Source organism: Somniosus microcephalus, chromosome 10 (assembly GCF_052327205.1).
Source record: "Somniosus microcephalus isolate GS21.2 chromosome 10, FLI_Smic_1.0, whole genome shotgun sequence".
NCBI classification, from domain to species: domain Eukaryota; kingdom Metazoa; phylum Chordata; class Chondrichthyes; order Squaliformes; family Somniosidae; genus Somniosus; species Somniosus microcephalus.
In genome coordinates, this window is record NC_140996.1 from 218,045,051 (window position 1) to 218,063,146 (window position 18,096).

Here is an 18,096-nt window from a genome sequence, read left to right on the forward strand (position 1 = left end):
TCCTACATCACAACAGTGACTACACTTCAAAAAAGCATTTAGTTAGCTGTAAAACGGTTTAAGGCTCTTTAAACACTTTGGGTGACATTGTGCAATGTCAGAGGGAGGGGGAATGGGAGATAGCAGCGCCGTGTACGAGAGAAACACTGGAAATAAGTCCAGAGTCCCAGCAACAACAGGAGTAGTTAGTTATTGCAAAAGGAGGAGATTGGGAAGTGGGGCGGTTTTTTTTTTAATTTAAATTTTTGGGGGGAGTTACGGGGGAGTTTATCCCGCCCCAGGAGGCTGATTGGATGGTACAGTGTACAGAGATAGCCCTGTGTGAACGGGAGTTGAGGGGCGGGGATGGGAAAGTGGATCCTGAATAGGCTCTTTCCCTTTAAACCACACCGTATCTCCCCGCGCCTTGTCCTCCAGCCCGGAGGGAGGATAACCTGGATTTCTTGCAGTCCCTTGACTCACCTTCTGATCTGGATTAGGCAAAACCAAGGTCTTTACCTCTACTTCTCCCTTCCCCCAGAATAACTTCCACCGCAAGAACAGTTATTATCATGTCAGGTGAGTTTTTTTTGCATTTTGATTTAACCTTGAGGCTTATACGCGTGGACTGGTAAAGGTTTTCCAAGCGGTTGTTTGCAGTGCTCTGGTCAGGTTTACTGGTCTTGGAGATCTCCCCCACCCACCACCAGCTCTCCCCCACCCACCACCTCTCCTCTGCTCCGTTACCTTCTCCCCGCAGCTCGGCTTCAGGTCAACCCCAACCGGGCCCCCAGTGAGCCAACAGGCCACCCCGGGGGAAGCACTGGTTCCAACACACAGAGAGGGCGAGCGATTGTCCAACCACCCCAGATCTTTCAGTAACGGTGTGGCTTTGTAACTAACCGTAGCACTAAAGTCATCACTCATCCGGTTGTGCTTGCGTGTGTTTTAAAACTCTTTTTCTCTATTGGGTTAAACATTCCGTACAGTGAGTGGTTGTAAGTCACTAGGTAAAAAAATCTAGATCAGGCTTTTACATAACTGTTACATATCTTTGGGGGAGATGGACAATATTTCATTTCCCTCTTTTCTCTTTCTGTCTCTGCCCTTTATCCCTCCCTCCCTATTATAGGTAGGTGATGTATTCACAGATTTAAGGTGATTGGCAAAAGAACCAGAGGTGACATGAGGAAAAACTATTTTGCGCAATGAGTGGTTAGGATTTGGAATGCACTGCCTGATAGGGTGGTGGATACACATTCATTAGTAGCCTTCAAAAGGGAAGTGGATAAATAATTGAAGGAGTAAAAGTTACAGGGCTATGGGGAAAGAGCGAGGGAGTGGGATAACTGGATTGCTCTTCGAAAGAGCTGCGCAGACTCGATGGGCCGAATGGCCTCCTTCTGTACTGTACTATTCTGTGATTCTATGATATGTAGGACCAGAGTCACCTTCTAATCTGGATTAGGCAAAGCCAAGGATTCTTTCTCCACTTCTCCTTTCCTCCCAAAAGAACTTCCACTGCAAGAACAGTTATTATCATGTCAGGTGAGTTTTTGCATTTTGTTTTAATCTTTTTCTCTCTCTCCCCCCTCTTCCCCCTGTTGCCTTCTCGCCAAGTGACCTCCACAAGCCACAAGCGAGCCCTCAGTCTCTGCTTCTCCCTCCAGCTCGGCTTCAAGTCAACACCAATTGGTCCCCCAGTGAGCCTTTTGGTCCATCTGGCTGGCTGTTCAGTTTAAAAACAGAAGACACAGTTTTACCTATATCCCTCAATTGATTCTCTTGCCAATTCCTGTCAGACTCCCTCAAGATTACTTATGTTGCCAATCTTGATTGCTTCCTTCTGAGAGAGAGAGAGAGAGAGAGAGAGAGTGTGCGCGCATGTGGTGAATGTTTGGAATGACCGCCCAGTAATGAGGCAGTCAACAACAACTTGTATTTATATAGCACCTTTAATGTAGTAAAAGGTCCCAAGGCGCTTCACAGGAGCGTTATCAAACAAAATTTGACACCTAGTCACAGATATTTGGGCAGGTGATCCAAAGCTTGGCCAAAGAGGTAGGTTTTAAGGAGTGTCTTAAAGGAGGTGCAGAGGTTTAGGGAGCGAATTCCAGAGCTTAGGACCTCGACAACTGAAGACACGGCTGCTAGTGGCTGAGTGAAGAAAATTGGAGATGCGCAAGAGGTCAGAATTGAAGGAGCGCAGAGATCTCGGAGGGTTGTAGGACTGGCGGAGGTTACAGAGATGGGGAGGGGCGAGGCCATGGAGGGATTTGAAAACCAGGATGAGAATCCTTCCCTCATGCTAGAAAGCCCATTCACCTTCCCTCTCCTGAGTTTCATCTCATGTCCTGTTGTTGTTTTGTGGTTTTATTTCTACATAAGATCACAGACAAATTGCAACTGATCAGATTGTGTACCTATTAAACGGTCCTCTTGCCTTCCCCTCTTGTAAATTATTTTTTGACCCGCCTGTTCCCCGTCCCCAATCCATGGCTGCTACATTTAAAACATGCTGTGCCATGATCTGCTGAGTTAATGGTTTGTGCTGGAAAAAGTATGACCCATCTCGATGTAATAGGACATTGGATGATAGGACAGTGGATGAAGACAATGCTATTGTTAAAAAAAAAGTGTTTTGGCAAATTTGTGGGATGGGGGAACAAGGAGGAAGAGTTGCTTTTGCTGTGTGATGGTGATTTTGCATTTTGTGTGTTTTGTAAATGAGGAAAAAGAAGTCAAATTCACTTCAGTGAAAATTATTCCTCTTGTATTTTTCTTTTAAATTGTGTTCTTGCAGTGGAAAATAGCTTTTTTTAAATGTGGGGAAACTGTTTATAATGAAATATTCCATCCCCTCCCCTCCAAAATAGGTTCTTGGTTCTCCAGTGCCTTTTGTATTGGTGACCATTCTGAAGTATCTGAGAAGTTTAAAGCTCTTGATGATTTCTGCTTAGTGTGAGACCAGTGGGGTCCTTCGGGGGTCTGTTTCTGGATCTACATTGTTTTAATATATTTTTATAAATCATCTGGAGTGAGGATCACAAGCACAGTGGCTAAATTTGCAGATGATACAGAGCTAGTGAAGGCGGTAGACTCCAAAACTGAACAGGACAAGCTACAGGAGGATGCGAATATACCTGGGAATTGGGCCGACGAGTGGCAGATGGAATTTAATGTAGAGGATTGTAAAGTGCTTCACACAGGAACAAAAAAACAACAGCAAGGGACTATTACTGAAGTGTAAAGAAAATAATGTGCATGGAAAATGAACGTGATTTGCAATAAATTGAAGCTATCTCAATAATGATAGCAATGCGTAAAGTAAATCAGATGTTGGGATGCATTAAAAGATCAATATTAAGCCGAAATAGTGAGGTAATCCTGCCACTTTATACATCATTAGTGTGATTGCACTTAGAATACTGCTAGAGTCCATTATAAAAGATGTGATAGCAGAGCACTTGGCAAACAGTGACAGGATCGGACAAAGTCAACATAGATTTACAAAAGGTAAATCGTGCTTGACTAATCTACTGGAATTTTTTGAGGCTGTAACTGGTAGAATAGATAAGGGAGAACCAGTGGATGTGGTGTATTTGGAATTTCAGAAGGCTTTCGATAAGGTCCCACGTAAGAGATTAGCGTGTAAAGTTAAAGCACATGGGATTGGGGGGTAAGATACTGACTTGGATAGACAACTGGTTGGCAAACAGGAAGCAAAGAGTTGGAATAAATGGGTCTTTTTCCGAGTGGCAGGCAGTGACTCGTGGGGTACCGCAGGGATCGATGCTAGGACCCCAGCTATTCACAATATATATTAATGATCTAGATGAGGGAACTAGATGTAATATCTCCAAGTTTGCAGACGACACAAAGCTGGGTGGGCGTGTGTGCTGTGAGGAGGATGCCGAGAAACTCCAGTATGATTTGGACAGGTTGGGTGATTGGGCAGATGCAGTATAATGTGGATAAATGCGAGGTTATCCACTTTGGTGGCAGAAACAGGAAGGCAGATTATTATCTGAACGGCAATAGATTGGGAGAAGGGGAAGTGCAACGAGACCTGGGTGTCCTTGTGCACCAGTCGCTGAAGGTAAGCATGCAGGTGCAGCAGGCGGTTAAGGCAAATGGTATTTTGGCCTTCATAGCGAGAGGATTTGAGTACAGGAGCAAGGATGTCTTGCTGCAGTTGTACAGGGCCTTGGTGAGACCACATCTTGAGTATTGTGTGCAGTTTTGGTCGCCTTATCTGAAGAAGGATGTTCTTGCCATGAAAGAAATGCAGCGAAGATTCACCAGACTGATACCTGGGATGGCAGGAATGACGTATGAGGAGAGATTGGGTCGATTAGGCTTATATTCGCTGGAGTTTAGAAGAATGAGAGGGGATCTCATTGGAACTTATAAAATTCTAACAGGACTAGACAGACTAGATGCAGGAAGGATGTGCCAGATGGCCGGGGAGTCCAGAACCAGGGGTCACAGTCTAAGGATAAGGGGTAAGCCATTTAGGACAGAGATGAGGAGGAATTTCTTCACCCAGAGAGTGGTGAACCTGTGGAATTCTCTACCACAAAAGGCAGTTGTGGCCAATTCATTAAATATATTCAAGAAGGAGTTGGATATATTTCTTAAGGCTAAGGGGATCAAGGGATATGGGGAGAAGGCAGGGACAGGGTACTGAATTTGGATGATCAGCCATGATCGCACTGAATGGCGGAGCAGGCTCGAGGGGCCGAATGGCCTACTCCTGCTCCTATCTTCTATGTTTCTATGTACAGTTCTGGTCCCCACCAGTGCAGAAAGGATCTTGCATCTGTTGAAAAGATACAGAAAAGAGCAACCAGAATGATTGAGGGGATGGAAGTTTTGGATTATGAGGAACAATTGTGTAAACTGGGCATGTTCTCACAGGAAAATAGAAGGTCAAGAGGTGATATGATTGCTGTTTTTAGGATTCTAAAGGGACTGGACAATGTAGACTATGACGAGCTATTTCACCTTGTCTAGAACAGTAGAACAAGAGGACACGGCCCGTGCTTGAAGAGGGCTACATTTCAAACTAATCTGCAGAAACAATTCACTTAGTGGTCAATCTATAGAACAGACTCCCTAGGGAGATGGTGGGTGCAGTTAGTTTTGATTCAATCAAATGCAAATTTAGATTTCTTTCAGAAAATAACAATGTGATACAGTATATGAGTAATTTGGGACATGGCGGGTGGTAAGCGTAGCGTGCTTGGGGGAGGGAACAGGTGAGTTTGGATCTGTGGTTCCCAAAGCTCTCCACCACTGAGGTTTACTCTCTGGGTCAGTTGTAGATTAATTGATGAGAATAATTGATAGAGATTGATTGATATTGTCTCGTGACGACCAGGACAGTAGAAGGTGAACAAATGGACCTTGGTCTTTTTTCGTCTAGCATTTCTTATGTTCCTACGATGGCAGTGATTTTGGTAAAAGTCTGGATGCAAAGGAATTGTCTATAAATACGACAACGTGGCTGCATTAGAAAGAGCTGGCCCCTTGAGGTTTTATTTATCTGGGTGTTGTGCATGCTAACTTGTAAATAGATAAAGGTTTCTCATCTGTTTTCCACCCCCATCTAAAACACAAACTACTATAATTAAGGTTTAGACAAATCTTAATAGCTGAAATAACAGCTGGGAGCAGAGGCGATTTTCTTTTGAGACTATAAATATTCAGTCGGAGGCAAGGCCAACATTTATTGGCCATCCCTAGTTGCCCTTGAGAATGCGCTGGTGAGCCGCCACCTTTAACCGATGCAGTCCATGGTATTAAGGTACTCCCACAGTGCTGTTGGGAGTTTCAGGATTTTGACCTAGCGATGACGAAGGAACGGTGTTGGAATATTGTGTGACTTGGAGGGGAACTTGGCGGTGATGGTGTTCCCATGTACCTGCTGCTCTTGTCCTTCTAGGTGGTGGGTTTGGGAGGTGCTGCCGAAGAAGTCCTGGTGAGTTGCTGCAGTGCATCCTGTAAATAATACAATAGCAAAATACTGCGGATGCTCGAAATCTGAAATAACAACAGAAAAAGCTGGAAAAACTCAGCAGGCCAGGCAACATCCGTGGAGAGAGAAACAGTTAACGTTTCGGGTTGAAACCCATCTTCAGAACCTTTCTTGTAAATAATATACCCCGCAGCCACAGCACGCCAGTGGTGGAGGTTCCGGATGTTTAAGCTGGATGGGGTGCCGATCAATCAGACTGCTTTGTCCTGGATTGTGACGGAGCTGGGGGAAAAAACTCTAGAAACCTTCTGGCCAGAGCCTGAAATAATACCGTGACAGTTGACGTAGCATAGTTGAATAGGAAATGTTGGCACATGCATGTAACCAAAGCTGGACAGCAGAAGTGCATGACTTGTGCAAGATTTTTAATAATGTGTAGATGTATTGTGTGTTTTCAGGTATAGTACATCAGTCACATGTTGTACAAAACACCAACAAATCACAACAGAACATTCTCTTAAAAAATTTGTGGCAGAGAAGGAGGCCATTCGGCCCATCGTGCCGGCTGAAAAAGAGCTATCCAGCCTAATCCCACTTTCCAACTCTTGGTCTGTAGCCTTGTAGGTTACGGCACTTCACGTGCATATCCAAGTACTTTTTAAATGTGATGAGGGTTTCTGCCTCTACCACCCTTTCAGGCAGTGAGTTCCAGACCCCCACCACCCTCTGGGTGAAAAAAGTTCTCCTCAACTCCCCTCTAATCCTTCTACCAATTACTTTAAATCTATGCCCCCTGGTTATTGACCTCTTTTGCTAAGGGAAATAGGTCCTTCCTATCTATCTAGGCCCCTCATAATTTTATACACCTCAATCAAGTCTCCCCTCAGCCGCCTCTATTCCAAAGAAAACAATCCCAGCCTAGCCAATCTTTACTCGTAGCTAATATATACACAAAGAAAGAGAAAGCCTCTTATTCTTTTCTGACCTTGAGGTAACTCATGGAGGAGTGTAGCCAAGTGGACCTTAGGCTAGACATTCCTACAGGAGCTAGCCTGAACAGTGATGATGGCAGGGACAGGCCAAATTCTTAGGTAAACATTATAACCATGCTCTAGACCCCAGTGAGCAACACCCACGAGAGATCAGTATAAGCTCGAACTCTGGTGTAACAAATAACTCTACTGTTTCATAGAAATAAATAAAGTCCACAGCACAGAAACAGGCATTGTGCCCAACAGGTCTATGCCAGTGTTTATGCTCCACACGAGCCTCCTCCCACCCCTCTTCATCTAACTCCATCAGCATAATCTTCTATTCCATTCTCCCTCGTGTGTTTATCTGGCTTCCCCTTAAATGCATCTATGCTATTTGCCTCAACTACTCCTTGTGGTAGCGAGTTCCACACTCTAGGTAAAGAAGTTTCTCCTGAATTCCCTTTTCGGTTTAGTCATGAGATTCAACTACTCTGTTCTTTTTAAATTCCTGTGCAATAGTATTGCAAGTGCAGTATTTCTAAAGGGAATTTTGCATTTTTTTCAGCAAAAAACTTAATTCCAGGTAAATGAGCCTCAAGAGCCGCTTGCCCTATTTGAATATAAAGCAGTAGTGGTGTTTGTTTCCTTCCCTTTTATCCACCGTAAATAATGCCTCGTGCTTCTAATAATCCTGGGGTCACATTGCCACCACATCAGAAGCCACTGCCTCATTGCACTTTTACTGCCTTTGTGCCGAATCCCCCACCATCAACATCCTGGGGTCACCATTGACCAGAAACTTAACTGGACCAACCACATAAATACTGTGGCAACAAGAGCAGGTCAGAGGCTGGGTATTCTGCAGCGAGTGTCTCACCTCCTGACTCCCCAAAGCCTTTCCACCATCTACAAGGCACAAGTAAGGAGTGTGATGGAATACTCCACTTGCCTGGATGAGTGTAGCTCCAACAACATTCGAGAAGCTCGACACCATCCAGGACAAAGCAGCCCGCTTGATTGTCTCCCCATCCACCACCTTAAACATTCACTCCCTGTACCACCAGCGTACCGTGGCTGAGTGTGTACCATCTTTAAGATGCAATGTAGCAACTCGCCAAGGCTTCTTCGGCAGCACCTCCCAAACCCACGACCTCTTCCACCTAGAAGGACAAGTGCAGCAGGCGCATGGGAACTGTTGTGTATGTAATATGTGTGCTACTTTGAACCTATGGACAGGACTGCACTACTTGTTGGGCGTAGTGATACGCAGTACCACTCCTGGCCATAGGGGTATAAATAGTACTGTGGGTACTGATCTCCCCTCAGTTCCTGCCTGTGGGCATGAAGTAAAGACCTATGTATAGTCCCTACCTCCAACCAGTAAAGACCTGTTTGAGTTATACGTTTAAGTCTTTGTGTTAATTGTTCAATACAATACACATACTTAACACTGGCGACGAGTCAGGTTCTTACCCTGCGGCAGTTGAAGAGAGGTTTCAAACATCACCACCCCACTAGAAGCGACAGGCTTTAGGACTCTGAAGCCTCCATCAGCGACTGAGCACTGGAGTGCAGCAAACATCCTGACAGCTTCCAGCGACTGACAGAAGTCTTTCTGCAGTTTCCTTGTTCAACCTAGGTGGTGGGGTAAGCCGTGCAGTGTTGGCTGCAAAGACAGGGCTGGGGAAGTTGGAGAAGATAAGGGCGATCGCAATCCCTAATAAGAGCCGCGGTGAAACGCGCGAGCGGGTAAGCCAGAGCCCGGGAGGGAGCGAGCAAGAGCCGCGCGAGCGGGTGAGTCAGAGGCCGGGAGCCGCTTCAAGTGCGAGGCGCAGCGCGGGCCAGCGATCGGAACCAAAGATAAGGGCCGCACTCGGGGGCTGAAGGGAGACGGCGTCGGGGGACGGGTGAAGACCGCCAAGCGCGGGAAAACCGCCATTTTGTGGGCGGAGGACGACGGCAAGAGCGGGAAGCCGCCATCTTTGATAACAAGTAAACAAAATAAAATCTGAGAAATTGCAAATCTACAATGCCTAAACACGGGAATATTAGCACCTTTGATAGTGACCTCGAAGATTGGGCCATATATGTTGAAAGAGTAAAAAATTATTGTAAGGCCAATAAAATTCATGACCAAGATAAAGCTCTAACATTATTAAATTTAATGGGTGCGAAGACATACGGGCAATTGAAACACCTGTTATCACCAGATGAACCGGCGGATAAGACGTTCGATGAGATTGTTACTGTCCTGAAAGATCATCTAAACCCCACGCCGCTGATGCTAGCGGAACGATTTAAATTTTACGACAGAAGGCAGCTACAGCATGAAAGCAATGCTGATTATTTGCTGGAATTGCGTAAATTAGCGAAATATTGCCAGTTTGGAACGGGACTGACAGAGGCACTTCGAGACAAATTTGTGTGTGGTTTATTTAAACAGGATACACAAAAGCGACTGCTCGAGGAGAATGAGCTGACGCTTGAGAAGGCGGTCACTATGGCAGCAGCACACGAAGCCGCAGCGAGAGGCACGGCAGTAATGCAGCTACGGTCACCGGAGCTCAGTGCACACAAATTGGGTGTGAGTTCTGGCAAATGTTATCGTTGTGGAAAGACAACGCATGATCAGAACCAGTGTTGGTTTAAAAACCAAGAATGTAGAACTTGTGGTAGGCTTGGACATATAGCTAGAGTATGCAGGTCAGGGAAGAAGACCAGCAACAAGAAGTCACCGCAAGGAAAATACGCAAAGGTACACAAGGTGACTGAACAGGAGTCCGATTCAGACGCTAGCAGTAATGAACTGGCTAGCTTAAGCTGTAATGAACTGGCTAGCTTAAGAGTACTCAACGCTGGTAAGGGTGCAGACCTCCAGACAATTTGGGTCACTCTTCAGATAGAAGGAGTCCAAGTAAAACTGGAATTGGACACTGGATCGGCATTGACGGTCATAAATAAGAAAGATTACGGAAAGTTATTCCAACATATTCCCCTACAGGATACGGGGATTATATTGAAAACATACACGGGGCAAAGAGTGTACCCCATCGGGAAAATAGAGGTTGCAGTGGTCCACAAGGGCGAAGACAGTCAAATAATGGACTTATATGTGATATCTGAAGGAGGCTCTCCACTACTAGGACGGGAGTGGATTAGGAAAATGAATATGGACTGGCATTTCCTACAAACAATAACGAGTGAGAACTCGGTGAAGATAGTCGGCCCAGACTCTGGAACGGATGATGGTAAGCCCAACTCAGGTGCAAAAGACAAAGTTTCAGCACAGAATTCCACTGAGCAACAACAACATAGTTTAACTGTGGATTCTGAGTCTGGCAAGTCTACTGATGTGCCCATTTCTGAGGGACACCGGGCTCGAACTCAACTCCATTTCAAACTACAACAGCAATTAGAACAAATGCTTCGCCGTTGTGAGCAAGAGTTGAATGCAACGAAAGAGTTCTTTGATATAGAGTTGGAGAATCTGGAAAGACAACAGAAGCAGCTGATGGAGAAAATGGAGCAGGAGCACACAAAACGTCTGATGTCAGAGGAGTTAACGGTCAGCCAACTCCTGCATATGCTGAAGGACAGGACTCTGAAATGGGAAAAACTTGAACACGAACTTCAATATTCAAACGAAAGGGGTTCGGAGCTCTCAAAGGTTATTGGAAGAGCTGAGGTGGCAACACAGACTGAGATGACTGCAACAGAGCAGCCCTTGGATGCCAAAAGTACGCTGACTCACGTCAACGTAGAACAACAGACCGCTGAAACAGCTGCTCCGGTAGAGGGATTGAATAGTCCGATCAATCAATCTCCAAAAGAAGTTGAAGTAGTAAAATCTCAAATGAGGTCATTAGTAAACGACTTGCTGAAAGCCCAGAAAAAGCTGGATGAAGAGGTACGCATGAAGAAGTCTCTTCAGGAAAGATGTCTGGACTTGGAACAAAAGCTGGCTAACGCCCAGCTGGGTATGGAGGAAATAGAAGACCCTCTTGCTGGCCTAGATCAGGACGACACCGAATATTACTATGTCCTGTCCTGCCCAACTTGTAACTTCGACTCCCACCATACAGAAATCATGGAGGAGCACCGAAAGTCTACGGAACATCGGGAGAAGGTGGCTCTACTACGGAAAAAGGAGGGAGAGAAGGAGGAACTGCGCATGCAGCTGGCAGCTGACAGTGGAGCCCAGAGAGTCTCCAAGAAGCAGAAAAGGAAAAGTCGAAACAGAAGATGACCCATCTGAACCATTATTACCTCTACCAGATCACACACGTGGTCCCTCCGAACGGAGCCAATTCAGTTCGGAAGTTCAAACTGTTAAATCCATGGAAGGACTATTGAATGAGTCACTCCAGCAACGTGAACCGACTCCACCACAGAGATTGAATCTGTGAACTGTTTTCCGCAGAGACTGAATCTGTGATCTGTTTTGACATGAAGTTATATATGTATATATGTTATTACGTTATGTTAAATGGGGAGATGACTGTAAAGCTAGGAAGGGAGGAATGTTGTGTATGTAATATGTGTGCTACTTTGAACCTATGGACAGGACTGCACTACTTGTTGGGCGTAGTGATACGCAGTACCACTCCTGGCCATAGGGGTATAAATAGTACTGTGGGTACTGATCTCCCCTCAGTTCCCGCCTGTGGGCATGAAGTAAAGACCTATGTATAGTCCCTACCTCCAACCAGTAAAGACCTGTTTGAGTTATACGTTTAAGTCTTTGTGTTAATTGTTCAATACAATACACATACTTAACAGGAACACCCATCACTTCCAAGTTCCCCTCCAAGTCACACACCATCCTGACTTAGAAGTATATCGCAGTTCCTTTATCGTCACTGGGTCAAAATCCTGGAACTCCCTACCTAACGGCACTGTTGGGAGTACCTTCACCACACAGACTGCAGTGGTTCAAGAAGGTGGCTCACCACCACCTTCTCAAGGGCAATTAGGGATGGGCAATAAATGCTGACCTTGCCAGCAACGCCCATATCCCACAAACGAATATTTAAAAAAAAATAGCCTTGAGGAGGGTGCAGAGAAGATTTACTAGAATGGTACCAGGGATGAGGGACTTCAGTTACGTGGAGAGACTAGAGAAGCTGGAATTGTTGTTCTTGGAGCAGAGAAGGTTAAGGGGAGATTTAATCGAGATACTCAAGATGACTAGGGATTTTGATAAGAGTAGATAGGGCGGAACTGTTTCCAGTGGCAGAAAAGTCGTTAACCAGAGGACACAGATTTAAAGTGATTGGCAAATGAACCAGAGGGCAGATGAGAATTTGCAGGGCTGTGGGGGAAAGAGCAGGGGTGAGTGGGACTAATCGGATAGCTCTTTCGAAGAGCCAGCTAAGGCACGATGGGCCGAATGGCCTCCTTCTGTGCTGTATGATTCTACGAACAGGTAAGCTGTTCACGCTTATCATGCAGGTTCATGCTTTGAAAGAGTGCTGTAAATGGCCTCACGTGGAGGATTCACGTGACTAAACGTAATGGGTTGATCCAAATACTTAGAATGACCTGTGAAATGGGTCACCTACCAAGAACAATGGCAGCAACCTACCCACAATTCTCAAGCTCCCCCCTAAAATAAGCTGCATCTCTGACTTGTTCTGCGGTGTGTCATTATCAGACGGTTTGATCTGTGTATTGTCTGCAGAAACAGCTAGCAGTCACCAGTTTTAAACTTTTGTGTGCTGTGACCTACAACAAAGATTCTCTAAGTAGTTAATCGTGGGTCAAAATGATTCATGAGGGAGTGACGTGACGTGACTTGCGTTTTTGTACATTAAGCGGGGGGGGGGGAGAAAATTCTCAATTTTTGAATGACTATGCCTGAGATCGCAGAGCGGGGTCAGAGGAAAATGTTGGACGTCATTAGTTTATGAAAACGCAATCGTTTCCCCCGCGAGATAAGAGTTAGTCGTGCAGTGTTGGTCTGGGCAAGCTGCACCTGCGGTATTGCATGAATTCTGGTTGTCGCACGATAGCAACACTCGAGACCGAGCACAGGAGAGCAACAAGATTCATCTCTGGTCTCGGAAAGACTTTTCAGCTTTGGAGAGAAAAATCTCACCGGGCATCTTTTATTGAAGTATATAAAAGAATGAAATGCTTGTATTTCTATAGCGCCTTTCACGATCTCCGGACATTCCAAAGTGCTTTATTTTTTTTTGAAGTGGAGTTACTGTTGTAATGTAGGAAACACGGCAGCCAATTTGCACACAGCAAGCTCCCACAAACAGCAATGTGATAATGACCAGATAATCTGTTTCAGCGATGTTAGTTGAGGGATAAATATCGTCCAGATGGGGCCTCGGTTTAACATCTCATCCGAAAGACAATTGGGATACTTTTATTGTGACCATTTTCAGTTATTTTACTTGTTTTGGAGCTCCAAAATATTCAGGCCTCGCTCCAGCATTTCTAACAACGCTTTCTGTGTCCCAGTTCCAATCATTGCATTTTTGCATGGCCTTGAGATTTATAGTACGTACAGCAGTGTAATCTTGCTGACCTGTGGAATTTATTTAATTAAAGCTTCACACCATTGTATGGTCTTGGCATGGGAGCAGGGAGCAGTCACTGAATTACACTCTCAACGGGGGTTTGTTCAAGGTATAGAGACAGGTCTTCAAATATTAATTGCATTGTGTATTACTGTGAAAAAGAGCAAGCGCTGAACATTCCCTAGTAGAATTGGCTGACATGCTTTGAGCAGAGTACGCAATGTGCAGGGCGACACACTGACATTCTCTACTATAGTTTATATGCCCTTTTGCCTGCGAACTTGCTGAACATTTCTGTGTGTCTTGTTTTCATTTTCTCCGCTACTTTCATATAATCACTGACTCCGCCTGGGGTACATGTTCCCAAGTGTTGGCTGCGCTTTCAATGGCAGTTCGCGTCTGAGCTCAGACAGCGTGTGTTGGCAAGTCTTTTTGCCCATGGGAGCCAAGGTCAATCCTGTCTTTGCTCGAGATTACATAGGATATACGACACAGAAACAGGCCATTCGGCCCAACCAGTCCATGCCGGCGTTTATGCTCCACTCGAGCCTCCTCCCATCTTTCCTCATCTAACTCTATCGACGTAACCCTCTACTCCCTTCTCCCTCGTATGCTAATCTAGCCTCCCCTTAAATGCATCTATACAATTCACCTCGGCCACTCCTTGTAGCGAGTTCCACATTCTCACCACTCTCTGGGTAAAGAAGTTTTTTCTGAATTCCCTATTTGATTTCTTGGTGACTATCTTTTAGTGATGACCTCTAGTTATGTTCTCCCCCAGAAGTGGAAACCTTCTCTCTGTAACCACTCTATCAAAACCTTTCATAATTTTGAAGAGTTAGATGAGACAACTAGACCTACTCGACAAATACTGCCAAAATTGGGCTCTAACAGTAAATCTAAAGAAAACCAACATCATGATTTTTCAGAAAAGACCCAGATGTCAGGAAAACAAATACCAGTTTACCCTCAGTGATACCACTATAGGACACACTATGAGCTACACCTACCTTGGTCTAACTATTACAGCATCAGGGAGCTTCAGCATAGCAGTGAATGCACTAAAAGAAAAAGCCCGAAGAGCCCTATATGCAATAAAAAGAAAATTCTACAACATCCAAATCCCAATCAAAATCTGGCTCAAAATTTTTGACAGCATAATCCTGCCCATTGCACTGTACAGTAGTGAAGTATGGGGCCCGCTAAATCACCAAAGCTACACTAAATGGGAAAAACACACAATAGAAGCCCTACATGCAGAATTCTGCCGAAGCATCCTTCGCACCCAAAGAAAAACGCCAACAAATGCATGCAGAGCCGAACTAGGCAGATACCCACTGATAATAAACATCCAAAAACGAGCACTAAACTTCCTAAATCACCTCAAATCTAGCTCCCCAGACACCCTTCATTTCAAAGCCTTTCAGACCCAAGAGCTAAACCCAGAAAAGAGTCCCCTGAGTCAGCTGCTACTGAAACTAAGTACTCAGCCGGACCCTGACCAGCCCCAGACCAACACAGCCGTCCAAACACCAATCCGAGTGAACCAAATCATTAAACAATGCAAAGAAACCTACCTGGAACATTGGAACAAAATAACCGAAAACCAAAGCAGATTAGAATGTTACCGGGCCCTAAAAAGAGAATATAAACTGGCAGACTACCTCACGACCATCAGAGACACAAAACAGAGACAGACCCTCACCAGGTACAGACTAAGCGACCACCAACTGGAAATTGAAAAAGGCAGATACAAGAAATCCTGGCAGCCTAGAGAGAATAGAATATGCGATCAATGTCTGGCTGGCGAGGTTGAAACAGAAATGCATTTCCTCCTAAAATGCGAAAAATTCAACACATCAAGAAACATATTATTCAACAAGCTAAGCCAAACAACCCCAGATTTCAAGGAATTGGATGATCTGTCAAAATTGAGATTAGTCCTAGGAGAAGGAGACAGACCATACCTTGGGGCTAAATATGTAACAACATGTCACAACCTGAGGACTGTTTAAAAGTAAGACTGTTTAAAATTAATATTGAACGTACCAAATGAAGTAGAAAGACTGTTTAAAATTAATATTGTTTAAAAGTAATATTGTATATACCCAACAAATGTCAAATCGATTGACACCTACAGAATGTTGGAAAACTGTACCTTTTTGCTATGTAAGCTTTGGCAATATGGTTCTCTGTAAACTTTCATGCCAATAAAGCATTTGAACTGAACTGAACTGAACGGAAAGATGGGAGGAGGCTCGCGTGGAGCATAAACCGAATGGCCTGTTTCTGTGCCGTATATCCGATGTATGTAACTGTATCCTAGCAATTGTAAGCTTGAGAAATTATTCAAATGAACTGCATCTGTGTAAATTAAAAATGCTGCCCCCTGGATGGTGGCTTCTTTTCATTACCTCACCCATGAGTGATGCTGAACACATTGAATGCTGATTGGGCATTCGACAGTCGGATTAGAACAGCTGATCCTGAACTTGCATTACCTGGTATCCACTTGTGTACTTTTATCAGATGCAATTGGTCAGGTACAGGGCATTGGTTTGGATGCGCTGAGGTGAATTGCAGCCCCCACTACTTCTCTGACTGAAATTTGTTAACTTAGATCAGACTGGATATCAAACTTAGGAGCTGAGGAGAAGGACTGCTGTCCTGTTTTGGCAGGCTGTGGGGGGGGTGGGGGGGAAATCCACCTCTTGCTCCTGGACTCCGTACAGTCCCAAGTCAGGCAAACCAATGGAGTTGAGGGTGGCCCCATTTGGGCCAGCATTTATTGCCCATCCCTAATTACCCTTGAGAAGGTGGTGGTGAGCCGCTTTATACAACTGAGTGGCTTGCTAGGCCATTTCAGAGGGCAGTAAAGAGTCAACCACATTGTTGGAGTCACATGTAGGACGGCAGATTTCCTTCCCTGCAGGACATTAGTGAACCAGATGGGTTTTTATGACAATCCGGTAGTTTCATGGTCACCATCACTGATACTAGCCTCTTATTCCAGATTTATTCAATTAAATGAATTTAAATTCCCCAGCTGCCGTGGTGGGATTTGAACTCGCGTCTCCGGATCATTAGTCCAGGCCTCTGCATTACTAGTCCAGTAACAAAACCACTATGCTACTGTACCATGTGTCTGTGCCTGGTGAAAGGCATCGGGACTTGGGCGAGAGGCCGAATTAGAGTCGGCAGCAGGCAGGGACTTGGGCGGTGGGTCGAAGCAACAGTAGGCAGGGACTGGGGTGGGCAGGTTGGAGGTGGCTACTGCGTCTAAGATGCGGTGGGTAGAGATGCTGGTGGTGGGGTCTGATTGTCTCTTGGCTGGTAGCTTGCTGTAGGGGACTGAGCTACTGGCATCCTCTGGCTCGACCCGTGAGTCTGGGTCAGTCAGCTGCTCCAAGGTGGGCACTCCTCCTCGCACTGCCACAGCCAGTATGGAGTCATGAGTAAGGGAGTTGAGCTGAATGCCATCATTGAAAGGTCCTCTTCTCTGGTAAAAGCCTGCCTATAGAAACCCCTGACCTGTCGTTGGGTTTGGTGCTACCAGCTTTGGTCAGCAGGACTGGTCTGGATGGTTGTGCAGCTCGCAATCCCACCAGCACCACTCTGCTGCAGTCAGGACTGACAGTGTTGTGAATATCCTGAATCAGACGGCGGCTGAAAGAGACGAGCGGTGCTACCAGCAGTAGGGTCTGTGAGTCAATCCAGTGCACTGCCCACCAAAGCTGGCCGGCCTGTAATAAAAGCAGAAAATGTTGGAAGTACTCGGCAGGTCAGGCAACAGCTGTGGAGTGAGAAACCGGGCTAAGCTTCAGGTCGATGACCTTTTCGTCTGAACTGGTAGGACTGTGATTTCCGCCCCCCCCCCCCCCCCTTTCAAAATTCTCATCGGCAAATCAGCTGCATCTACTGTTGGAAGGAATCAAAGGATTGGGCTCCACAGAGCAAGCAAGATTGGGCTCATTTTGACCTGCAGGCAGTGAGTTGGACACTCCTAACGCCATCCCTTCTTCTCTAGCAATGACGAGATCTGTCCTGGCTGTCATTCCACTTCAAGAATGGGATCGGAGTCACGAGCACTTAAGCCAAGCTTTCATGTTTATACCGGAACAAGAGAGCTACTGCAGCTCCCCCCCCCCCCCCCCCCCAATCTAAGTCTTTATTTCCTTTTCCCTTTCCTCTCCTGAAAATGTTGACTTCTTCCTGGGTACAGTTCCACTGGTGGATCAGAGGAGGCTGAGGGAAGATTTAATTGAGGTGTATAAAATTAGGAGGGGCCTAGATAGAGTGGATAGGAAGCACCTACAGAAACCCTCATCACATTTAAAAGGTACTTAAATATGCACTTGAAGTGCCATAACCTGCAAGGCTATGGAGCAAGAGCTGGAAAGTGGGATTAGGCTGGGTCAGCACAGACACGATGGGCCGAATGGCCTCCTTCTGTGCCGTAAACCTCTATGGTGCTGGGCAACAGCTGCCCATGTGGCCATTCTTTGAATGTCAACATGCTATTCAACGGTAGGAAGTATTGCAACCAAGCCCCAATCAACCCACAAATACTCCCAACAAGGGTTGCTGGATACCAGTTAGGAATATGAATATTGGTCTCCTGTAGCCCCGCTGC

The 18,096-nt window shown here is 45.6% G+C and overlaps 1 protein-coding gene across 27 annotated transcripts in view; it reads left to right on the forward strand.

Annotated features, from left to right (window-relative positions):
* Nucleotides 1-284: 284 nt before the first annotated feature.
* Nucleotides 285-18,096, forward strand: part of gyg2 (glycogenin 2) — a 145,694-nt gene continuing 127,882 nt past the window's right edge. For 13 of the 27 annotated variants that reach the window (XM_085999622.1, XM_085999624.1, XM_085999623.1 and 10 more), the window contains exon 1: nt 293-558. Coding sequence is in view for 2 of the 27 variants with exons in the window: in XM_085999630.1 (XP_085855756.1) it covers nt 552-558 (7 nt within the window). In the remaining 25 variants the exon portion in view is untranslated. Of the gene's footprint in view, nt 559-1,307; nt 1,528-18,096 lie in introns of those variants that run through there. The other 14 variants (XM_085999640.1, XM_085999633.1, XM_085999639.1 and 11 more) reach the window with 7 other exon arrangements.